Source organism: Phoenix dactylifera, chromosome 8, assembly GCF_009389715.1.
Source record: "Phoenix dactylifera cultivar Barhee BC4 chromosome 8, palm_55x_up_171113_PBpolish2nd_filt_p, whole genome shotgun sequence".
NCBI classification, from domain to species: Eukaryota; Viridiplantae; Streptophyta; class Magnoliopsida; order Arecales; family Arecaceae; genus Phoenix; species Phoenix dactylifera.
The window spans coordinates 17,095,422-17,114,088 of NC_052399.1; the positions used below are offsets into that span (position 1 = coordinate 17,095,422).

Below are 18,667 nucleotides of genomic sequence, written 5' to 3' on the forward strand. Positions count from 1 at the left end.
TGCTAAAGCTGACAGATTAGTTTGAGCATAAATACCTGAGTCATATGATGTCGGTATCCTCTCATCAATCCTCCAGAATGAATCAATGATAAAATACATTCGTCAGCTGATACCTGGAAGTTCCAGATGAGCCGCTTGCTGCCAGCCAGCTACCATTTATGGTGAGACAGGAGATGTCTCCATAATGAATTTTAACGGGCCAAATAGGAGCAGGGGTGATTATAAGTAGGCTAAACAACTAAACAGCCATTCTTTTCTTCTATTTATCTCAGATCCATTCAACTCAGAGAAAGCCTTAAGAGTCCACTTCAGGCATCCAGGCATCATTCGAGACTAGCTGGTTAGTCAAATGGACTTTTCTGATCATATTTGGCCACTAATATGCTGTGTCAGTACAACATCGCGAGAATGAAATCCAAGTACTTTGATACACTCCTGCTTGGGTTTCATTCTCGCATGGAATGATAATTGAAGTGTAATTCAACTTAAATTGCAGTATAAATTTAAAGTCATTCCTATGTATAACAAATATGAATGATAATTCAACTTGAATTGAATTATACTTAAAATGATAATTCAACTTAAATTGGCTTTAAAGAGAGGAATTGCATTTGTTAATTCTCACTCGTCGCACATCCCACCACTCCATCTCCAAAGCCATTCCTATCTATAACAAATACAATTCAACTTAAATTGGAGTAAAATTTTCAGATTATATATCATTTATGTAATTTGATAAATATACACACTCAAAAGTCTCAGAAGGTGAATTTTTCTTGTTAGAAGGAAGCATCATGCTACATGTTCTTTTCTTTTTTCTCTTTTAAGGCCGGGAGGGAGCCCTACCGTGTTTTTTTTTCTTTTCTTTTTTTCTTGCTAAAATAGAAAGTTACACTAATATGAATACATCCAAAAAAATCAAAAAGAAAGAAGTCCCAAATATTGAGAGAGTCAAAAAAAAAAAAAAAAAAAAAAAAAAAAAAAAAAAAAAAAAAAAAAAACTAAGAAGGATTTCTCTCTACTTGCGGGAATGGGCTTGGGAAGGTTGGTTATTGTGTGGAGTAGGCGGGGCCTGATATACTCTAATGGCGTCATGTTTGGAAACTTCCGGCGTAAAAAGCCGGGGTTGAAGCGGAGTTTGACAGGGAGAGGGAGGGTACGAGAGAGGAAGAAAGTGCGAGAAAGATCTTGAGAGGCATTTTTTCTGATCCTGTGGACAATCTCACTCCAGCTCCCACTACCTGCCCTTCGTGCTACAGCCCTAGGTAAATCCCACCAAAGTGTCTAAATATATTGGAATCCTGTTCCCTATCTCATGAATTCAAGCTTATCCAAACAGGTCCTGATCTCTGTGGCATCCAATGGATCAGGAATAAAACAGGCCTAAGGTTTGCCTTTTAAATAGCGGTTCTGAAAAATAGGCATGAGTAAGGAGTATTTATATCCATTTATGCCTATCCACCTGTTTTTTTAATGGACAATGAATACACCCCCAAGACTGGAAGTATTCTAAAAACGGTAGCCAACAAGAAACAAGTAACTTGTCAGATAATTATTCTACTTTTTTTAAAAAAAAAAATGTTTGGGAATTAAATTTTCATGCCAGCCATAATTGTTAGCTCCAGTACCAAAAAGTTTGTTTCCGTCGACCAACCTAGAAATATAGTTAAAAAAATAAACTTTGTCACTCGGAAGAATGAGTGGAAGGCGTGCTCCACACAATGCAAAACGACATTCAACAAGAAAACTATTTCGTATATAAGCCAAGGCACGAAAGTATCAACTTACCCAACTGGTAAGGTCTTTAATAATTGTACCTAATAAATTGGGATCAACCCTACATTCATCAGGGTTTGGGATGTTATAAGCATTTGGAGGAAAGATACCCCCATCCACTATGAGTCCTTTCTATCAAAAATAATAATAACAACAACAATAATAATAATAATAGGCTAAAGAGACCTATAAATGTCTCAAAACAGTACATGTTTCTTGCGGAAGTTATTCCTGCTTGAAATACACTAATTTTAATTGCGTCGTGAAAAGAAGAAAAATGAACCAAAAATTCAGACCACCAGCAAGAGGAGAATATAGCAACTGATGCGAACTGAGGAGATGCATCCCCACCTTGCAAGCAGTTGACACCGTGAGAATGCTCTGCTTGCACTATTAAAGAAAAAATTCGAAAGTCAATCCGCAAAAGTTTCACTTTTACCTCTCCTTGGACTAACATGACAACATCCGAAGGCTAAGTCTCTGAGTTACTTCAGCATTTCTGAAATTTACTATCATCCACTAGGACTCGGTACTTAGCAATCAAATGCAGTTTAAGTAAACTTAGAGATTGTAAATATCTGATGCACACCGTTCAAGCCATCAAGGACTTGCAACATTATAGATAATGTAACTTTTTTCTATAAAACAGCCATCAAGACTCTAGTCATTAACAAAAACTCTGAAACCTTGGGTTAATAAAAACAAAATGGTATCTTAAATCTCCCTAATCAATCTATTTCCATTTTCCCTCTCTATAATAAATGTACATGATTAAAACCAACAGACACAACATACAAACAGGGAGGCAGAAGAGAAGAATATTTATAAAAGAAGGAGCTAAAGCGAGAACAGCAAATCAAAGAAAAAAAATATAAAGAAACAAAACAGAAAGGACCCACTCACTGATTTTACAAGCTCCCAACTTTACTAGCAGAAGGTTTATTTGGCTTCGATTTGGCCATATTAACAAGATCACCAAACAGCTTATCTTCAGGCTTGGTTGGCTTGCTGGACTGCTGCAGGTAAGAAGAGGAAGTAGGTGTCTGATAAGAGGGAGTCATGTTCATATATATGCTGTTATCTTGCATGGAAAGCCCATACATTCTTCGAGAGAGCTCATTTGCACCAGCAGAAAGGTACATAGGTCTCCTCTGATCATAAAACTGAGCTTCTGGCTGCTGTCCATATCCATATAGTATTAGCTGACCTCCCTGCATGTGTGGTTGGTGCATTCCTGCCATCTGTCCTCCCAGCACTGCTTGAGAATAAATACCTCCAAGCTGGCTGTTCGGCATCAGTGGAGGATACATGCCTGCAAACTGACTGCTCTGCAAAGTCTGCATAGGCTGAGGTTGCAAGCCTACAAGCTGGCCGCCTGGCAATAATTGGGGGTGCATGCTTCCTAGCTGGTTGCCTGGCATTGGTTGGGGAAACATACCTCCCAGCTGACCACTTTGCATTAGCTGGGGCTGCAAATTAGGCAATTGGTCACTCTGCACTGTTTTAGTTTCCCAGGGTGGTGGGGGGAGAGCTCCAGCTTGATCACTTGCATCTGTTAAGAGACATAATAGCAATCATAGGCCAGCAAATATGCACGTAGAAAATTATTGAAAACGCCCTCGGTATGGGATACTTGTTTTCACATGAAACAGTTTTGGAAGAAAGTAAACCCAGAACTGCCCTTGTTATTATTAATCAATCAGTAGTTTCATACAGCACTTGCTTCGTTCTGTCTCAATACATAATTTAGCGGTCTCAATCAATACCTTTAGTATAAAAAAGATTTCAAGCAGGTAGCCATAGATAAAATGTAGGCACATCTACAATCAAAAGCAGTTAGGATTCAAGGAAAAAGGTACCAGTGTTTACCATAGCCTAGTGCCTGCTGCTGTGGATTTAAGCCCTGAGAAGCCTGACCATTCCATGTAGAACCTGCATGGTTCAATTGGGCTCCTTGATCATACGCTGCCTGCTCATATTGAGGAGCGCCTGTGTTTGGGATGCCTCCATTTGGATAAAGGGCAGGCTGTTGTGGCTGCAGCTGAAACTGGGGTGCAGCAGGATATGTTTGTGATGCTGGAAGTGTGGAATGTGAATCAAGAGAGCTGGAAGGATTGCCATTCCTATTGTTAGAGTTGTTTTGGGGAAACATGTCCACAAGAGCTAACAGGTTCTGATCAGAAACAGAAGTTGCAAGTGGTTCACTGACAGGAACAAGGGCCAGTGGATTATCATTTTTAGGTGTATTGTAGTCCTCCCCGCTAAGAAGGTCCATATGAGGATCAATTTTTGCTGCTGGAGTTGCTGAACCGTTGGATGCTGGAGGTGCAGGCAACAATAAGTGCTGAGGAGGCTGCTTACTTGTGCTTGCACCTGTACTGGACCTACAGAATTTTTTCACAAGCATCAAATATGGAATATGTATTGTGACTGAAATCAAAATACAAAATCATCCACTTAATTAGTGACTCATTTGCAATGTAAGCCAAAGAAAACCAAATATGTAGCTAAATATTTTCTTAAGTCTAATCTTGAGGACAATCAATAAACTATAAATAAGAAGTCCAAATTGATAAATTTCATTTAATCCAACTAATATACATGTCTATGTACCGGAAAACACAAGCAGGACATTCAGATCAATGAGATTTTTGTACCCTTAGCAGCAGCTAATGTGTTTTAAGTGAACCAACTACAATGCACTTGAAGCTTAAAACTGACAAAACTTCATCACATATACTGCATAAGAGAAAAAACAAGTGACTTAGCAAGATTACCTACGATCTGGCTGTACTGCAGAATCATCAGCATCTACTAATGCCTGAAGTGATTTGGGTTTTTCCACACGAACAGCAATACCTGCAGCAATGGCATCACGTTTTGCTAGCACACGCTGCAAGTCATCATTCAGAGAAAGTCCTTGGGCAAGTAATTCCTCATCCCTGTAACAACCAGAAAAGTTGTTATGCAAGCTGATAGACCATAATCTTCTTTACAAGACAAATAAGTTCAAGGGCTTTATGATACAATCTAACAATTGTCAAATTCAAAAGTGATAATCAAAGAAAAAGCAGGCATCTAACCAAAAGCATGACTTCTGCACGCATCTGTTCCAACAACAGCATTAAATGAATGAGAGAGTGAATGAATTAGTGAGTGGGTGAGAGAGAGACAGAGAGAGAAGGGGGAGGAGCTACATAAAAGAAGGGGGCATACACCCAAAAAGGATGTAGAACGTGCAAAAAATGCACTTCCAAAATTTTATCTATTTCCATTTACACTTATGCCGGACAAGAAGGAAAAGAAGTACTACAAAGACTTACGAAGTTGTGTTCACAAGCTGTACCACTCTTTGTTTGTAAGTACGGCACTGTTCGACAAGGTCAACAATTACCTCCTGCCTGAGTCCCTGCATATTGGCATTAACATGGCTCAGCAGCTGGGATTTTAATGATTATACCAACTTTGTATTGAACAATCATCGGACAAATTGGAGCAACAATATTTTAAAAAATAAATCAGCATGTGAACATTAAGAAACTTGAGTTTGGCAAATTGTCTGATAAAAATGTACGAATAAGCAGCCAAGTTAATGACAGAATTGATATTATCTTCAACTGCAGAATTTAGGAGATCATTTTGAGGAAAAAGATGCATCCAATGTTTTCAAGCATTAACTTATATGGTTTTAACAGAAGGAAAAAAAAAGTAACAGAAATATTTTCTCAAACAGTATAACAAATCACGTTATGATAAAAAGTGTCATATTGCAGGATACCTCTCTGTTTCCAGGATCTAAAGCATTAAGCATTTCAGCAAGAACATCCATGATTCCACGAGCATTCTGAATTTCTGTCAGGCTGATAAGATAAAGAAAATTTCAATCCCAAATCACAGCACTGGAACTTAGAATGTCAATCTGAATGTAAAAATTTGCAGATAGAATTGCACCCAACTATTGCATGATTCTAAATTAAGGAAAGGAATTTCTACTAGCTTAAATGATGAGAAAACACTTTATATAACCATTGTTTTTATTTGATTCAAGAGAAATATAAACAAGTTTATATTTTACACTAATAATTTGATATATCATTTGAAGGAAAAAAGTATTACTCATAACATAAAGTGATCCAGTAGCGAATATTTTTTTACTACCTCTTTTATCTAAAGTCAGCATGAAGTTCAAAGAATTGTAACGTATCAACATATTGATCACTTTATGTTTTTATCAAAAATTATTTCATATTAGTTCTAAAAAACATTTCTAAATGTAATTTTGGCTATCAGATTTAATATGTGGCAAAACAATATAGTGAAAACTAAAAAAAATGAAGAACTGGAATATTAACCAATGATCATATGCATTTACAAGTATCATACTTTGAAGATGTAGTATATTCCAAAATGTAGAGATCAGAAGTTAGGCACTGCACCTCAAAACAGGAAACTCAGATCCAACAGATGACTCAGGCACTTCTTGTTGATAATCAGGACTTCGCAAAGATGGTGGATAGGATCTCAGAGGTTGCGTCTGTGGAGGAGTAAATATAGGTGCAGACCTCTCGGGCCTCTGAGGAAATACAGCTCCAGCACGCTGATGTAGGGGGGAATTTTAAGAGAACATTTAATTAGAAAAAGAGTTTTTTGCTAGCATATTATAATTATTACAGCACTTTCTCCTACACTTAAAACAAGATAGGAGCTTTAGTCAGATAGTGTAACTTGCTTGGCAACAGGTTTAGATGGTAGACATATAGCTCATAACCTAGCTTAAAAAATTATGAACATAGTCTAGTATACCAACAGCTCCTGGTAAGCTGCATAATATTGTGGATATCTTGCCCGTGGACCACCAAAGGCTTCTTGCCAGGTATCTATTAATATTAAAATCTTCTCCTTGACATGAAAATCTGGCTGCAGAACGAAAAAGCATCAGACTAGTTGAGATTTTCATCATGAGGAAAGACATAGCAAAAATGGAAAATATTAAATGAGCTATTACAACCTTTCTTTTCACTATCTTCACCATCTCATGCAGTATATCTTTCTCTGCCACATGCATATGGACTATGTCTCCACAATTTTTTATCACTGTTTCCAACAGCTGAAATATGATAACAAGAGCCAAAGACTAAGCAAAAGACTAGATTAGTGTAAAATAACTGCAATATGAAGCCTTCAAATAATACAAGAACCATAGAAACAAATGATGCTTCTCAATTATTAAGAGCCTTAACCAACAAGTCTCGTTCAATCTAGATGATCTGACTTTAGTCGCTACCAACTGGATGCTCACCATCAAAATGTTCTAAGACAGGCTATCAACCAGATGGTAACCCTTTGAGTTGGTGCAAAAGTCCTGGCTGAGGCATCTTTATACAAGAGCAGTTGACTGCCATGAAACCTGAAGGACAAAAGACAGGCAGGACCAATATTTTTTTTCCTTCATTTCACACTTTATGCTTGTGCAGTCACCCAATGACACTTCAAAGTTCCCTTAGGCTAAGAAGCTAAATGCAACAGGAAGTGGAGAATTACTTATTATAAAATTGTAAACAATCTGAGACATCAATTATTAGCCAAAGAGCCCGCTTACAACATAGCCCTCAACATCTACTTAAATTAGAAAGAAAACATTTATGAAGAAAACAATATCTTCCTTACTGTCTTCTAGGAAAAAAAATACTTCCTCCAATTACTTGTTACATTATTTGTTCTTTCGAAAAAGGATCCTCATCACATCTTTATGAAGCTCACAAAAGAAGATGACAACTAAAAGGCATCAATGGACAACTGGCTCCTAATATTAAGATCACTTGCAGCAACATGACAGGATATTAATGTTTTGTACTGAAATGAAATAGGCCATAATTTATCAACTCATCCCGAGCAATGTCAATAAACTTTAGGAGGACAATGCAGAGATAGCCAGTGAATGTTTTGACCTACGCAAACAGCCAAACAATATAAAAATTCTCTTCATCCAAAAAGGTTAGAAAGTGCAATGGGCTAATAAAAAACAAGCCTAGAAGTATCAAAACATCTTCGAAACCAAGATTACAATCATGAGAGAAGATTTTTAATTTACCATAAATGGTGGGAAAGATAAAAGAGCAAAAGAAAACAATAAATTTGGTTGAAAAATTGAAAATCTAGAACAGAATATAATGTTCCTATCGGCTTCATGGTTGGATGATTATGGCTTGTACCTTAAGTCTAGTTTATGCAAAATGGACCTGCATCAAGGTTATTTGCATCTTATAGAATTAATTATTCTATGACAAAAGTATGGAGCATTCCATAGAGAGCAGTCATATCCCCTGACCATTGAGGGAAAAAGACCAGCCGACTACTGATGAAGCTCAACAAAGATAAGCAATTTCTAATGGTCTTGGGAACTGCCCAAAAAAGTTCATCATTTTGGCACAAATTTGTACCAACATAAGATAGAAGTGCAATTAAGTCTTGTAAAAGTACAAACTCGGTCCAACATAAGATAGAAGTGCAATTAAGTCGGAGGATTAAAGGGCTGGTCAACATGGTTGGCAGAGATCAGCATGTACTGTGCTGGTACTTTATTGGCGCCATCATGGGTGTGCCCCAGGCAGCATGCTAGTGCATGCCAAGCACTGGCATGGCATGATACATATTATGTCAGTGTCACACTGGCACAGCATCGGCACATGATATTCAATACTTACAACCGACAACAATGTAATTGATCAGTGAAATGACTTGTACAAAACAAATCCAGACCCAAACCATTGCATAAGAAAAGCTGCAGACCTATCAACCACACCTACCAATATTATAATCAAGCCAGTCTTCAAACCTTAGCTACATAAATATGAAGCAGGAGCTGATTCAAGTGGAAGCAAGCAAAAAGGACTTGAAGAAAGTAAGTGCCTAGGAAGCACTTGCAAAACAAGATTAAAAGATATTTTAAAGCAACTGCATCACCATCGAAAGAGGACTTTGGTTACTTAATTCTATGCACAGCTATTACACGTTATCCACAAGTAGCAAGCCATGCAAGATTGGAGAAGGTTTGTAGTCATCACCAGTCCATTAGCAAATTATGACAATTGAAGATTTACAAGTTTTCTCAGATATTACTATATTAGATTGTATTATATGAATCTAACTGACTATAACATCAGATTGAGGTGCCAGCTATATGTGCCCAATCATCACATGGCATCATCATGTGTCAGTGTATTGTAGACCGGGGTACCAAGGTATGCCAAACATTGGCATGGCACACACTATGCCAGCACCGAGCCATTAACATGCAATATTTAAAGCCTTGAACTGTATCGCATATGAAGGGTTACAAAAAGTTCATATTCTGTTTAGGTTATAAAAAGACAATTTGAAGCAGTACAATCCAAGAGATGAAGCACCAATTCCATGAAATGATACTGGTTGGCACAGGAATAAGGATCTTAAAGCTTTAAAGAATTTAATATCACAAGAAATTCAAGTTACAGAAATTTTCTGTATTAACATACAGTACTTCATGAATAGATATCTTAAGCAAATTGATATGAGAAGTGGGGTTTAACCTGGTTTTATTTGGGAGTTGCAGTGACATTTCGAAGGATCAAAGGAAATCTCCAGTTTGCTCATCAAGAAACTATAAATTCGATTATATATAAACAATGTAAGTCATTCACATGATCAGATGGTTTTACAGGATCGTTTTAAGAATATGGGGAGACTGTGATGGGTTAAGATAGAGGAGGAAAGGGAGTTAAAGGGCATGGTGCAATAAAATAAACGAGAATATTTAATAGGTAATATTGCACCACTTGGCACTGGAAAACTTCCAAAAGGTAGCAAACTCGCTTAAGGATCTCTTCAAAAACTCATCTTGCACCCGATTCGTAAACGTTTCCTTATTCACTTTTTTTAGAGTAAAAATGCTTCACTGCATCTGCACCTATATCCACTCCCACAACTGGACATGCTTTTGGTAGCTAAGTTGCAGCCTCCATATTATTTAGCTGCCACAGGTCAAAAGGTACAGATGTTTTAAGCATGAAGTCGCACCTGAAGAAAATATCAATGCTCTGCTGCCTTATTGCAATGAGACTGCATCATAGAATACATTGTAGAGCTGGTCCTTAATTTAAATGTTATATGTCATTCTAGCAATAAGAGGGAATGAAAAAGTAAAGAGATCCCTTCTCTTAAAAAGTTCCAAAAGGCTCTTATCCTCACTTTCCTAGACTTAGCAATATGGAGGCAAAAATTAAAAGAGTTAGAAAATTCAGATTCCCATGGAATCCCACTTAGGTTATAAAAATTTCATCCCCTTGATTTTGAAGGTTGTGCTTGATTCAAATGATACCACCTCAACAACACAAAAAACATAAAACCTATATGTTACACCTTGGTTTAATTGCCTAAAAAACCAAACGAAACACATGAAAACAAGTGTTTTTATTTTCTTCTTGAAAAGAATTAAGTTTTCTATTTCTAGACAGGGCTAAGCCCTTAGGGTTGAGTAGTTTTTCCAGGGTTTTTCGAGCCTTCTCTATTAAACTAAATTCCAAATATGGAAAAATGAAGCCTTTGAGTGTTCACATTTGTAGGCTTAATCAAATGTAACAGCATCAAATCAAGAAGATTTTTCTTCAAAATGTTAAAATTTCTGACAAGGGATGCAAATGACCACACACTGGGATATGAGTACAAGTACAATTGAGTAATAGCAATAAAGCAATGAAGATGGAGAAAGGCACAATGGGGATCATGACGGATTTTTCAAGTCTACACAAGGCGAGCAAAGAAACATCGCCTTTGGATTGACTTGGATGACCTAGGGCCATGATGGGAGCTTCATGAGCATCCTCAAACATCATTGGATCTTGCCAAGTTTTTGGTCTTAGTATCAATTTGTTTTTGTTCTACTTTTATTTTCTGTTTTAGCAGTTCTAGTCCATGTTTGGCTCAGTTTATTTGTGAAAAAGACTGAATTCAAGTGACTAAGTTCAGTCGCATGATTAGTGAGAGGTTCGAGGGCATTTTAGAAATAAAATTTGTGCAGGTTACTGTCCACGGTACTGTAGACTGAATAAAAATACAACAATAAGCATCTTTTAAGGGCTTCTTTTTAGGGTTCTTTACGATGATGGTATTGTATGCTTGCTTTTCAATGAATGAAGGAACTCTTTCTTCTTCTTTTCTGCATGTCATGGGTGGAATATGGGTGTGAGACCCCAGGGAATGAGTCCCTATTAAACCGTTTGAAATATCGGTACCCTTCTTCCTTTGTGATTCTCTTTTGCATCTAGTTTCCAGTTCTTTTTTCTTTTTTGAGAACAATTTCTAGGAGAAAAATGCTTATGTCTGACACCAATTGAAGCCAAAATGAAACTTTCAACTTCCCAGCCAACTTCCTCTATGTAAATATCTCTAAGCAGAGAAAAAGCAAGTATTATCCTAATAAATGGTTGATAATGTATCACATCGGTTTCACAAGAATAGCTAATACCTCCATATAGAGGACTATAGATACCCATAATAGTTAAACTCTTCTCAGAACTTAAAAATATATGCACCAAATCAACCAAGCATGAGCCTTTATTGATCATTAAACATGAAGCTTGGTTTCCTCGGGGTGAACTTTATAAATCTCCAATTGCCAATCATTTCTACTAAGCAGCATGTCAATCTTATTACGAACCTCTCAAAATCCTTTCTGACAACTTCCATATATTTTAGCTTAGGACATCTTGTCTTCTTGATAAACCCTTTGAAGCTCTGACACAATCTTTGTGGTGATAGGGCAAAGCCTTCATGACAAGTGATATGAGTTTCAAAACCAGTACAGTATGCAAGATATAAATCAGGCAAGTAAGAACCATGCATGTTCACCAGTGAGTATAGTTTAAACAAAATATGGGCAAACTTAAACATTTCATCAGGTTTTGATAACCCACTAAGGGTTTTGATGCAGATTTTTTGGTGGTAGGGCAGGCTTCATGTCAAGCGAATTGAGATTCAGGACAAGTACAATATACAAGATATAAATCAGGCAAGTAAGAACAAGGTGTATACAAGTTCGCCAGTAAGTAATAGTTTAAAGAAAATACGTGCAAACATAAGCATTTCACCAAGTTAGTACACAAGCCTATTACAAGCAACTCCAGAAAGTCAGTGATCAAGTATAGATATCTCAAACTTTATGTAAAAATTAAGGAAATGAAAACCATTTGTGGAACTTACTGTCAGTGCGAGAAGCTGAATCTTTGGATTCTTATGCCCAATACGTTTTTTGAGGGCTTTTATGGCATCTTTTACTTGTCTGTAGTCAAAAGAAGAAGAAGAAGAAGAGTAAGCATGGCATATGCCAGCTTAATAAGCCAGCATCAACAAGTATATGACTTTACATCAGAACATGAGTACTCTATATAATTAGAAAGGCATAAACTTACACGTGAATAGCAGTTTTTTCTACGTCCATACAAAATCATTTATATCTACATGATTTTGCATTAGGATCCTAGGGGTTAAATATGTGCATATTCTGAAGCAGAATCTCAAGAAAAAATGTCATAACCCCAGGGAACATGTCACAATCTCATGCAGAAAAGGTTCTGGTCATTTGGGCAAATAGGCAGCGAAGGTCATTGTCAAGCACATTGGGTGTGCCAGTGTTCTTGCCTATTTTTAGCAGAAATTAAAAACTTGGTCATCACTAAGAGATTGACAGCGGGCAAGGGACATAAGATATGCTGGTGGTATAGCTGCAAATAAGTCCCTCCATGTATTGACCCAGAGATGGAGAACTCAGTTCTTGCATATTCTTGCCTAAATGATGATAAGCATGAAGCCATTTGGCAAATGGGGATATCTGACTTGGCATCTCAAAACAAGAAAAATTATCTCACCTTCCACCACAACTAATGGAGTGCATCCTTCAAATTCTTTACAATGTTGCTGAAAAATAACTAGGAGAATAGGTAGGATAAAAGGCTTAACTATCAAGGCATATATTGGAGTATTGCTAAGGGTGTATCTGCTTAATAATAGTCTTTTGTAACTTTTTAAATAAAGAGTTACTTCCTAAGAAAAATAAATGTCTACCAACATTATCTGAGAAGTGATTCTACAAGAAAAAAGCTCAAAAGGTGCTTCAAGAAAAAACTAGCTGCTAGCTTCTTCCTTTTTAAGAACTTTTCAAAATCAGATGCAACACCATACACGCGACCTAAGTGGGTGGCTTTTTTCATGGGTTAGAACTTGATCCAAGACTTCTTAACCTTCCAATAATAAGAAGATTTTTCAGAAGACAAGTATGGGAGGGACTGCAACTAGACTTACATAAAATACTTTGGCTCATAAGCTAAGGCAAGCTAACCTCATCAGCATCTTGCATTTCATACCTTGAAGCATGAGATTCATCAATAGCCATGAAGTGGTGGTTTGCTTTTTCAGTTTAAGTGTTCACAAGGTCAGGATCATGGTTTTCTTCAATCCAAACCCCACCACAAAACTAGCTATAATAAATGGCCGTCACCCACAATGGATGTTAAATTCTTGTTGAAAAGGGAAGGACCCTACTCCAACTAGAAATAAGTCTCTTACTAATTCCCTCGCAGTGTGTATTCCTAACGATCACTTAGTTTTCTTAGAGAGTCTTCCTTAAAAAAAGCTGGCTCGAAATCAAGTTTGATGAGGTTACAAATAACATCAAGTGAAAGCACTTTATTCATGTGCTTCAATATTTAATGAGTGTAATAATTGAGGGGGGGCTTTCGCTAACAGGAAACCACATTAAGATGAAAGCAAATATAGTATTTTTTTTATTTTGTGGCACACTGATAATTGTAATCCAACTCAATACATTGCAGTTGAATACATGGTGAAATCTATACATTTGTATGTTCTTGCATCTAGTCTAAAATCTTGCTCCTACTCCTCATGCACTCACTTCCTAAAGCTTCCATACCTCTTCCAAGTATCTATATGATCAAAACAAAAATTTACTATAGTTAACCTTAGATCATATTTGTGTCATTCCTTATCTTATCTTTTTTGAATACCTCCATCAAGTGATTATCTAAAACTTAATAACCAAATACATAGATAAGGAAAAGTTAGTATTTAATAATATCCTTCCTAAGCACTTCCACACCCTTGATTTCTTTAACCGATCGAATTTCACATTTCTGAATCTGCTCTTGCATCTGGTCCTGATTCAATCAACCAAGAACAGATGCTAAAGAGGCATTGGTGAATCATTTTATCTTTCCTTTTTTTGAAAAAGAAAAAGGGACATTACAATCGAAGTTTGATAAAAAATGACAGGATAAGATTTGATCATTTGAACTTATTTTCAATTTGAGAAAACAAAATAGGGCAAGAGAGCCAGGCAGACAGAAGGAAAGTGGAAAGGTATAGGAAGATTTAGAGAGAGACATTTTTTTTTCTTTTTGATAAATTAACTCTCTATCACACACACAAACATAACTTGCATACTAATTGAAAGCCCGATAAAACTTATCCTTCAATCCATCATGCTATTCTCTTTTTCCTTATTATCATTTACTCTAGGTACTTCTTATCAATCATCTTTCCTTAAATTTATCTTAGCATCTAGCAACCTTCTCCACCACTACCATAAAGTGATCAAAAGCCATTCTCCAATAAAGAATCACAAGCAACAACCCTTGTCCCAGCTATGTGTTATCAACCTTATGAGGCCAAATTTGCAATTCATTTTGACTAGGGGCTGAATTGGTCATTGCCAACTAGTGTAAATCATTTCTCACAACTTCCATTAACGTAAATCTTTGAAAGGAATAGATCTAAAAGACCATGTATCAATATATTCAGATTTAAGCATATTCTAAGTTTTTAACATTGTCTCCTGAATGAATCAAGATTGTGTCCTATACGATTTTGGGATAGAACATCATATTTGAACTAGCAAACCCTGTCTCTCTATGCTTTTTTTCTCGCACATCTATTTTGGTACTACCCAATTGCACAATCGATCAGCTGGCATGGCTACTTGCAATGCAAATGATTGTGAAAGTTGGCATCCCACCATTAGTTTTGTAATTCTATTACTAGTGAAAACAGTAGAGAGAGTTCAGACACTTTTTTGTTCCTCCATAGGGCTAGGAGGATCGACACCACTCAAAGTGAATCTCCGGCGGTTGGTTTCCATGAAGCAGGCCTTTTTGTCTTCATCTCTATTTCACTTTCTTCTTTTGTATCAGATATATAACAGCTGTTATCAGGGCATTGACTGGACCATGATTACACTACTAGGGATCCTAATTCACAACAATTTAAAATAGTTAAGATACTTGTACAAGAACTAATAGGCAGATAATGAAGATTTAGAGAAGGATTAGACCAAATAAGTGTTTTGACTAAAGACATGGACGCTGTGACTGGAGAATTTCAATTTGGGAGTAGAGACATCCAACATGTCAAAGCTCATGAAGTTCAAGGACAATGTCTCAAACATCTAAATTGTGTCCTTCAAGTGTTCTTTCATATCTAGGAGTTGCCATGATGCGAAGGCAGATTACAATCTTCTTGTACTCAACACTGTCTACAAAGCTGGAGCTTGCAAACGTTAAATTCCCTTGCATAAAAGACAAACAATTGGCAATCGGTTTTTTTAGAAAAACAAAAAAAAGACTGTATCTTAGAGATTCTAACCCTGATGGCAAAGTCATCTTGAGGTTGGAATCTTGTGTACTTATTCTGTCTCCCCCCCCCCCCCCCCAAAAAAAAAAAAAAACAACACCACACATACAAAAAAGAAAATAGTAGATGTAGGGGTTTTCGATTAAAGGCATCTAGTTATTTCCGCATCTAACTAGTTAAGTGATCATTTCGGGTGGTTATCACAGAAGGACCAGTGACGACTTGGCAACAGACCAGTTGTCGCCTTGTTCTGCTTACCCTTGTATCAAGGAAAATAGTACAATATTCAGATTCAATTTTGTTCGTTTGGAGAACTAGGAGGCCGACGACCCAAGAAGTGAATTTCGGGAGGTTAGTGCCCTCAGAGCATATTTTATTTTTCTTATTTTCTATTGTCCCTTATTTAAATCAAGAACCTATTCTCCTACAACAAAAACTATATAGAACCCAACCTTACAATTCAAACTTTTGCACAAAAAAACCCACTTTTGCTTCTAAATATTACCTGTCAATGAACCAGGTTCAAGAAAACAGGAAGCTTCCGAAATAGATCGATTGGAAAATAACAGTGGGAAACGAATCAAGAATTCCACATATTCAGCGGGAAGAACATCTTATCTAATGATTACCTCCAAGAAATTCAACCCAGAAGCGAATACACGTAAAATTTAACCATCGAAGAATTTAACAGCAGAAAGGAATAAAGGCTAATAGAGCATACACAGGGTCGCGATTGAGGATATCGCAGATCTCGAGGTTCATCGCCCAATCCGGACCGATCAGCATGTCACTCGTGGCACGCTCCACCAAAGAAGCCGCCATGTCTCCAACAACACGAACCGATCCCAGAAAAGAACGAAAAACCAAAACCCTCGAACGCAATCAAGGCGAAATCCGGCGCTCACCGACGAGGATCCTGGCAAATCCGGCGAATCCGACGATCAGAGACGAGATTGGAACCCAAATAACCCCAAGAAAAGAATCCCTAGACGAGAAGGCCGTCGAATTCGAAACCCGTTTAGGGAGTCGTCGGTGTTATATTTTATCCCATTCCCCTAAACCTTTCATTCTAAAACCCCAATGGAAACAAAAAATAAAATAAAATAAAAATCTCTCGCCTTTCCGTTCGCTTCTTGGCTACAATCCCCTTCTCCGTCGAAATGCTCTCAGGTTTTAAGAGGAAAGGGGCAGGTTTGACCAATAGGGTGCCTCCACGTATCGATGATAACGAGGTAAAATGTTTCATGTTCTCCTCTTTGGAAATGTAGTGAGCTTTGACCTTTTTACCCAGCAGTAAAAATATTGTGAAAAGATCTACTCCAAGAATGGTAGAAAACACCGTTGACCGGGGGGATCAGGACCGTCAAAGGTTGCTTCCTTGCAATTTTTTTTTTTTTTTAAGGACTATAATAGAATTTAGTTATCATGGAAGATCTTCATGTCTATCTTTTGAAATATGATAGAATATATTTATCAGAACCATTTGAATCTTCAACCTCTCGATCTAACTCATCTGCTTGATAAGGTCAAATTGTGCAGTTTCCTGTTTACATCGAGGCAAGAAAATTTGGTCTACATTTAAGTTGCCGCAGGCTTAGGTTGAATTTAAGATCAACTACATAATGATGCCATTATTTTTGCTTTGAGCTATATTTTTTTTTCTATGTGGATAAGTGGAGGGTCTCAATGACTCAACTAGCCAAGCTTCCCTCCTCATTCATTTCCAATATTTATACATCCTTTCTTCAAGATTAAGCATTCTCAATTTTAGTAAAAGCTATCGATTGATATTTTGCCAAGGAAAAAAAAGGATTGAGATGTCATAATTCCTCTACTTCGCATTTAGTCATTAACATTATAAGGTACATACAAAAAAAAAGCATGATTAACTAATTTGGTCAAACTTTTATGGATAAATTAATCAGATTTATATCTTTAATATTTCATTGAAAAGCAAAATATGCAAAAAGTCGTACTAAAGAGGATCCGAACTCTATTATAAAAGAGTTTGGCTTGCATGGCCCTCTAGAAATAATTAATAGTCATGGCCGGCATCTCTGATGGATGGAGAACAATATCAATTTTGAGCCAACAATGTCTACATTGGCACGTCATATATATATTTAATTTTGTCGGTTTTGTAGACGGTTGGCACGCTAGATTATATACTTAATCTTACCGGTTTCGCAGACGGTTGCATTAAGGGAGGTGACCGCCGCTTAAAAACAAATGCCTGCTATTCAACCTTCAGTCTCCATCTCTTTAAAAGAAAAAAGATTGGAGATGTTAATCTCAGATTCTCAAGTCAGCATGTTGAAGGGTTTGTCCATAAAAAATTCCATTGCATGCTCTTTTATCCATTAAATGCTTGTTTGAGGACGTGGTAGACTTCTTCATCCATATTTGCCCAACATTCTCCTCCCCATCTCCTCAAACCCCAGTGGCCCATCATGAGAGATGTACATTTAGTTGATAGAGATAGTCCCAAAACAAGGGACAGGGCCATGATTTACTTAAGTTATGTTTGGAAGAGCTTCTAAATGTCCAAAAAGTACTTTCTGATTCTCTAAAAATATTTTTGAATGAAAAAAAAATATTTAGTAAAAATTTTAAAAAATTATTTTAGTTTTTTTAAAAATCTAAAAATAGTTTTTTATTTTAAAACTTTTCGTAAAAACTGATTTAAATTTTATCCAAAAATTATTTTTTGATCAAAATATTTATAATAAAATATAATAATTAATTTCCGAATGTGTGAGATGGTGGTTGGATTCCAAGGGACTTGTTTTCGTAGAAAAAAAAGACCACGATTAAAATCCATTATTTCTCTGCGACTCGGAGTAGTGGTTTCAGTAAAAATGAGTAGTCCTTTCCCAGATGGAGCTAGTTAATTTTAACCGCAGAATTAAATTACATTCAGGTCCAGAGATTTCTTAAATTATGCTTTAACTTTACTGCCTCCGTCAGCTGCCGTAAATAATGAACTTGTCCCCGTCACGCGGCCTGACGAGACAAGTTCACTTTAATGGCGGGCGCTGAATTACATGCTACCCCCTCGATTTTTTTTTTTATTTAAGTTCCTTGAACTCTCGTCCCTCAGCCGTTGGTAAAATTGAATACTCAGTCGTGCGGCGTGACAAAACTAGTTCAATTAGAAATTGCAGGCTTTGTTTTTATTATTTTTTATTATTTTTAAAAGCCTTCATTATATCCC

The 18,667-nt window shown here is 36.8% G+C and overlaps 1 protein-coding gene across 4 annotated transcripts; it reads right to left on the reverse strand.

The window, feature by feature from the left end:
- Window positions 1-2,397: 2,397 nt before the first annotated feature.
- LOC103696069 (TOM1-like protein 9) lies at window positions 2,398-16,604 on the reverse strand. Of its 4 annotated transcripts, none has more exons than XM_039129091.1 (10): window positions 16,175-16,604; window positions 7,076-12,091; window positions 6,785-6,883; window positions 6,580-6,693; window positions 6,213-6,373; window positions 5,555-5,636; window positions 5,100-5,185; window positions 4,554-4,718; window positions 3,646-4,160; window positions 2,398-3,328 (listed from the first exon to the last, which is right to left on the reverse strand). In XM_039129091.1, the coding sequence occupies exons 2-10, from the start codon at window positions 7,076-7,078 to the stop codon at window positions 2,685-2,687; spliced, it is 1,869 nt and encodes a 622-aa protein (XP_038985019.1). In that variant the 5' UTR covers window positions 7,079-12,091; window positions 16,175-16,604; the 3' UTR covers window positions 2,398-2,684. The 4 variants fall into 4 exon arrangements, with proteins under 4 accessions (XP_038985019.1, XP_008775805.2, XP_008775806.2 ...); XM_008777583.3 differs by having other exon boundaries at window positions 12,013-12,091; window positions 16,175-16,602; XM_008777584.3 differs by lacking the exon at window positions 16,175-16,604 and having other exon boundaries at window positions 7,076-7,183; window positions 12,013-12,091.
- Between the last annotated feature and the right edge of the window lie 2,063 nt (window positions 16,605-18,667).

What these genes read in the sequence shown, in the direction of transcription:
- LOC103696069 (XM_008777583.3), bottom strand. Translation starts at nt 16,275, where the DNA reads ATGGCGGCTTCTTTGGTGGAGCGTGCCACGAGTGACATGCTGATCGGT. An exon ending in TTCAGCTTCTCGCACTGACA is followed by an intron (nt 6,884 to 12,012) that starts GTAAGTTCCACA and finishes ATCATATTTCAG; the next exon opens with CTGTTGGAAACAGTGATAAA. An exon ending in GCAGTACAGCCAGATCGTAG is followed by an intron (nt 4,161 to 4,553) that starts GTAATCTTGCTA and finishes AAAATTCTGTAG; the next exon opens with GTCCAGTACAGGTGCAAGCA.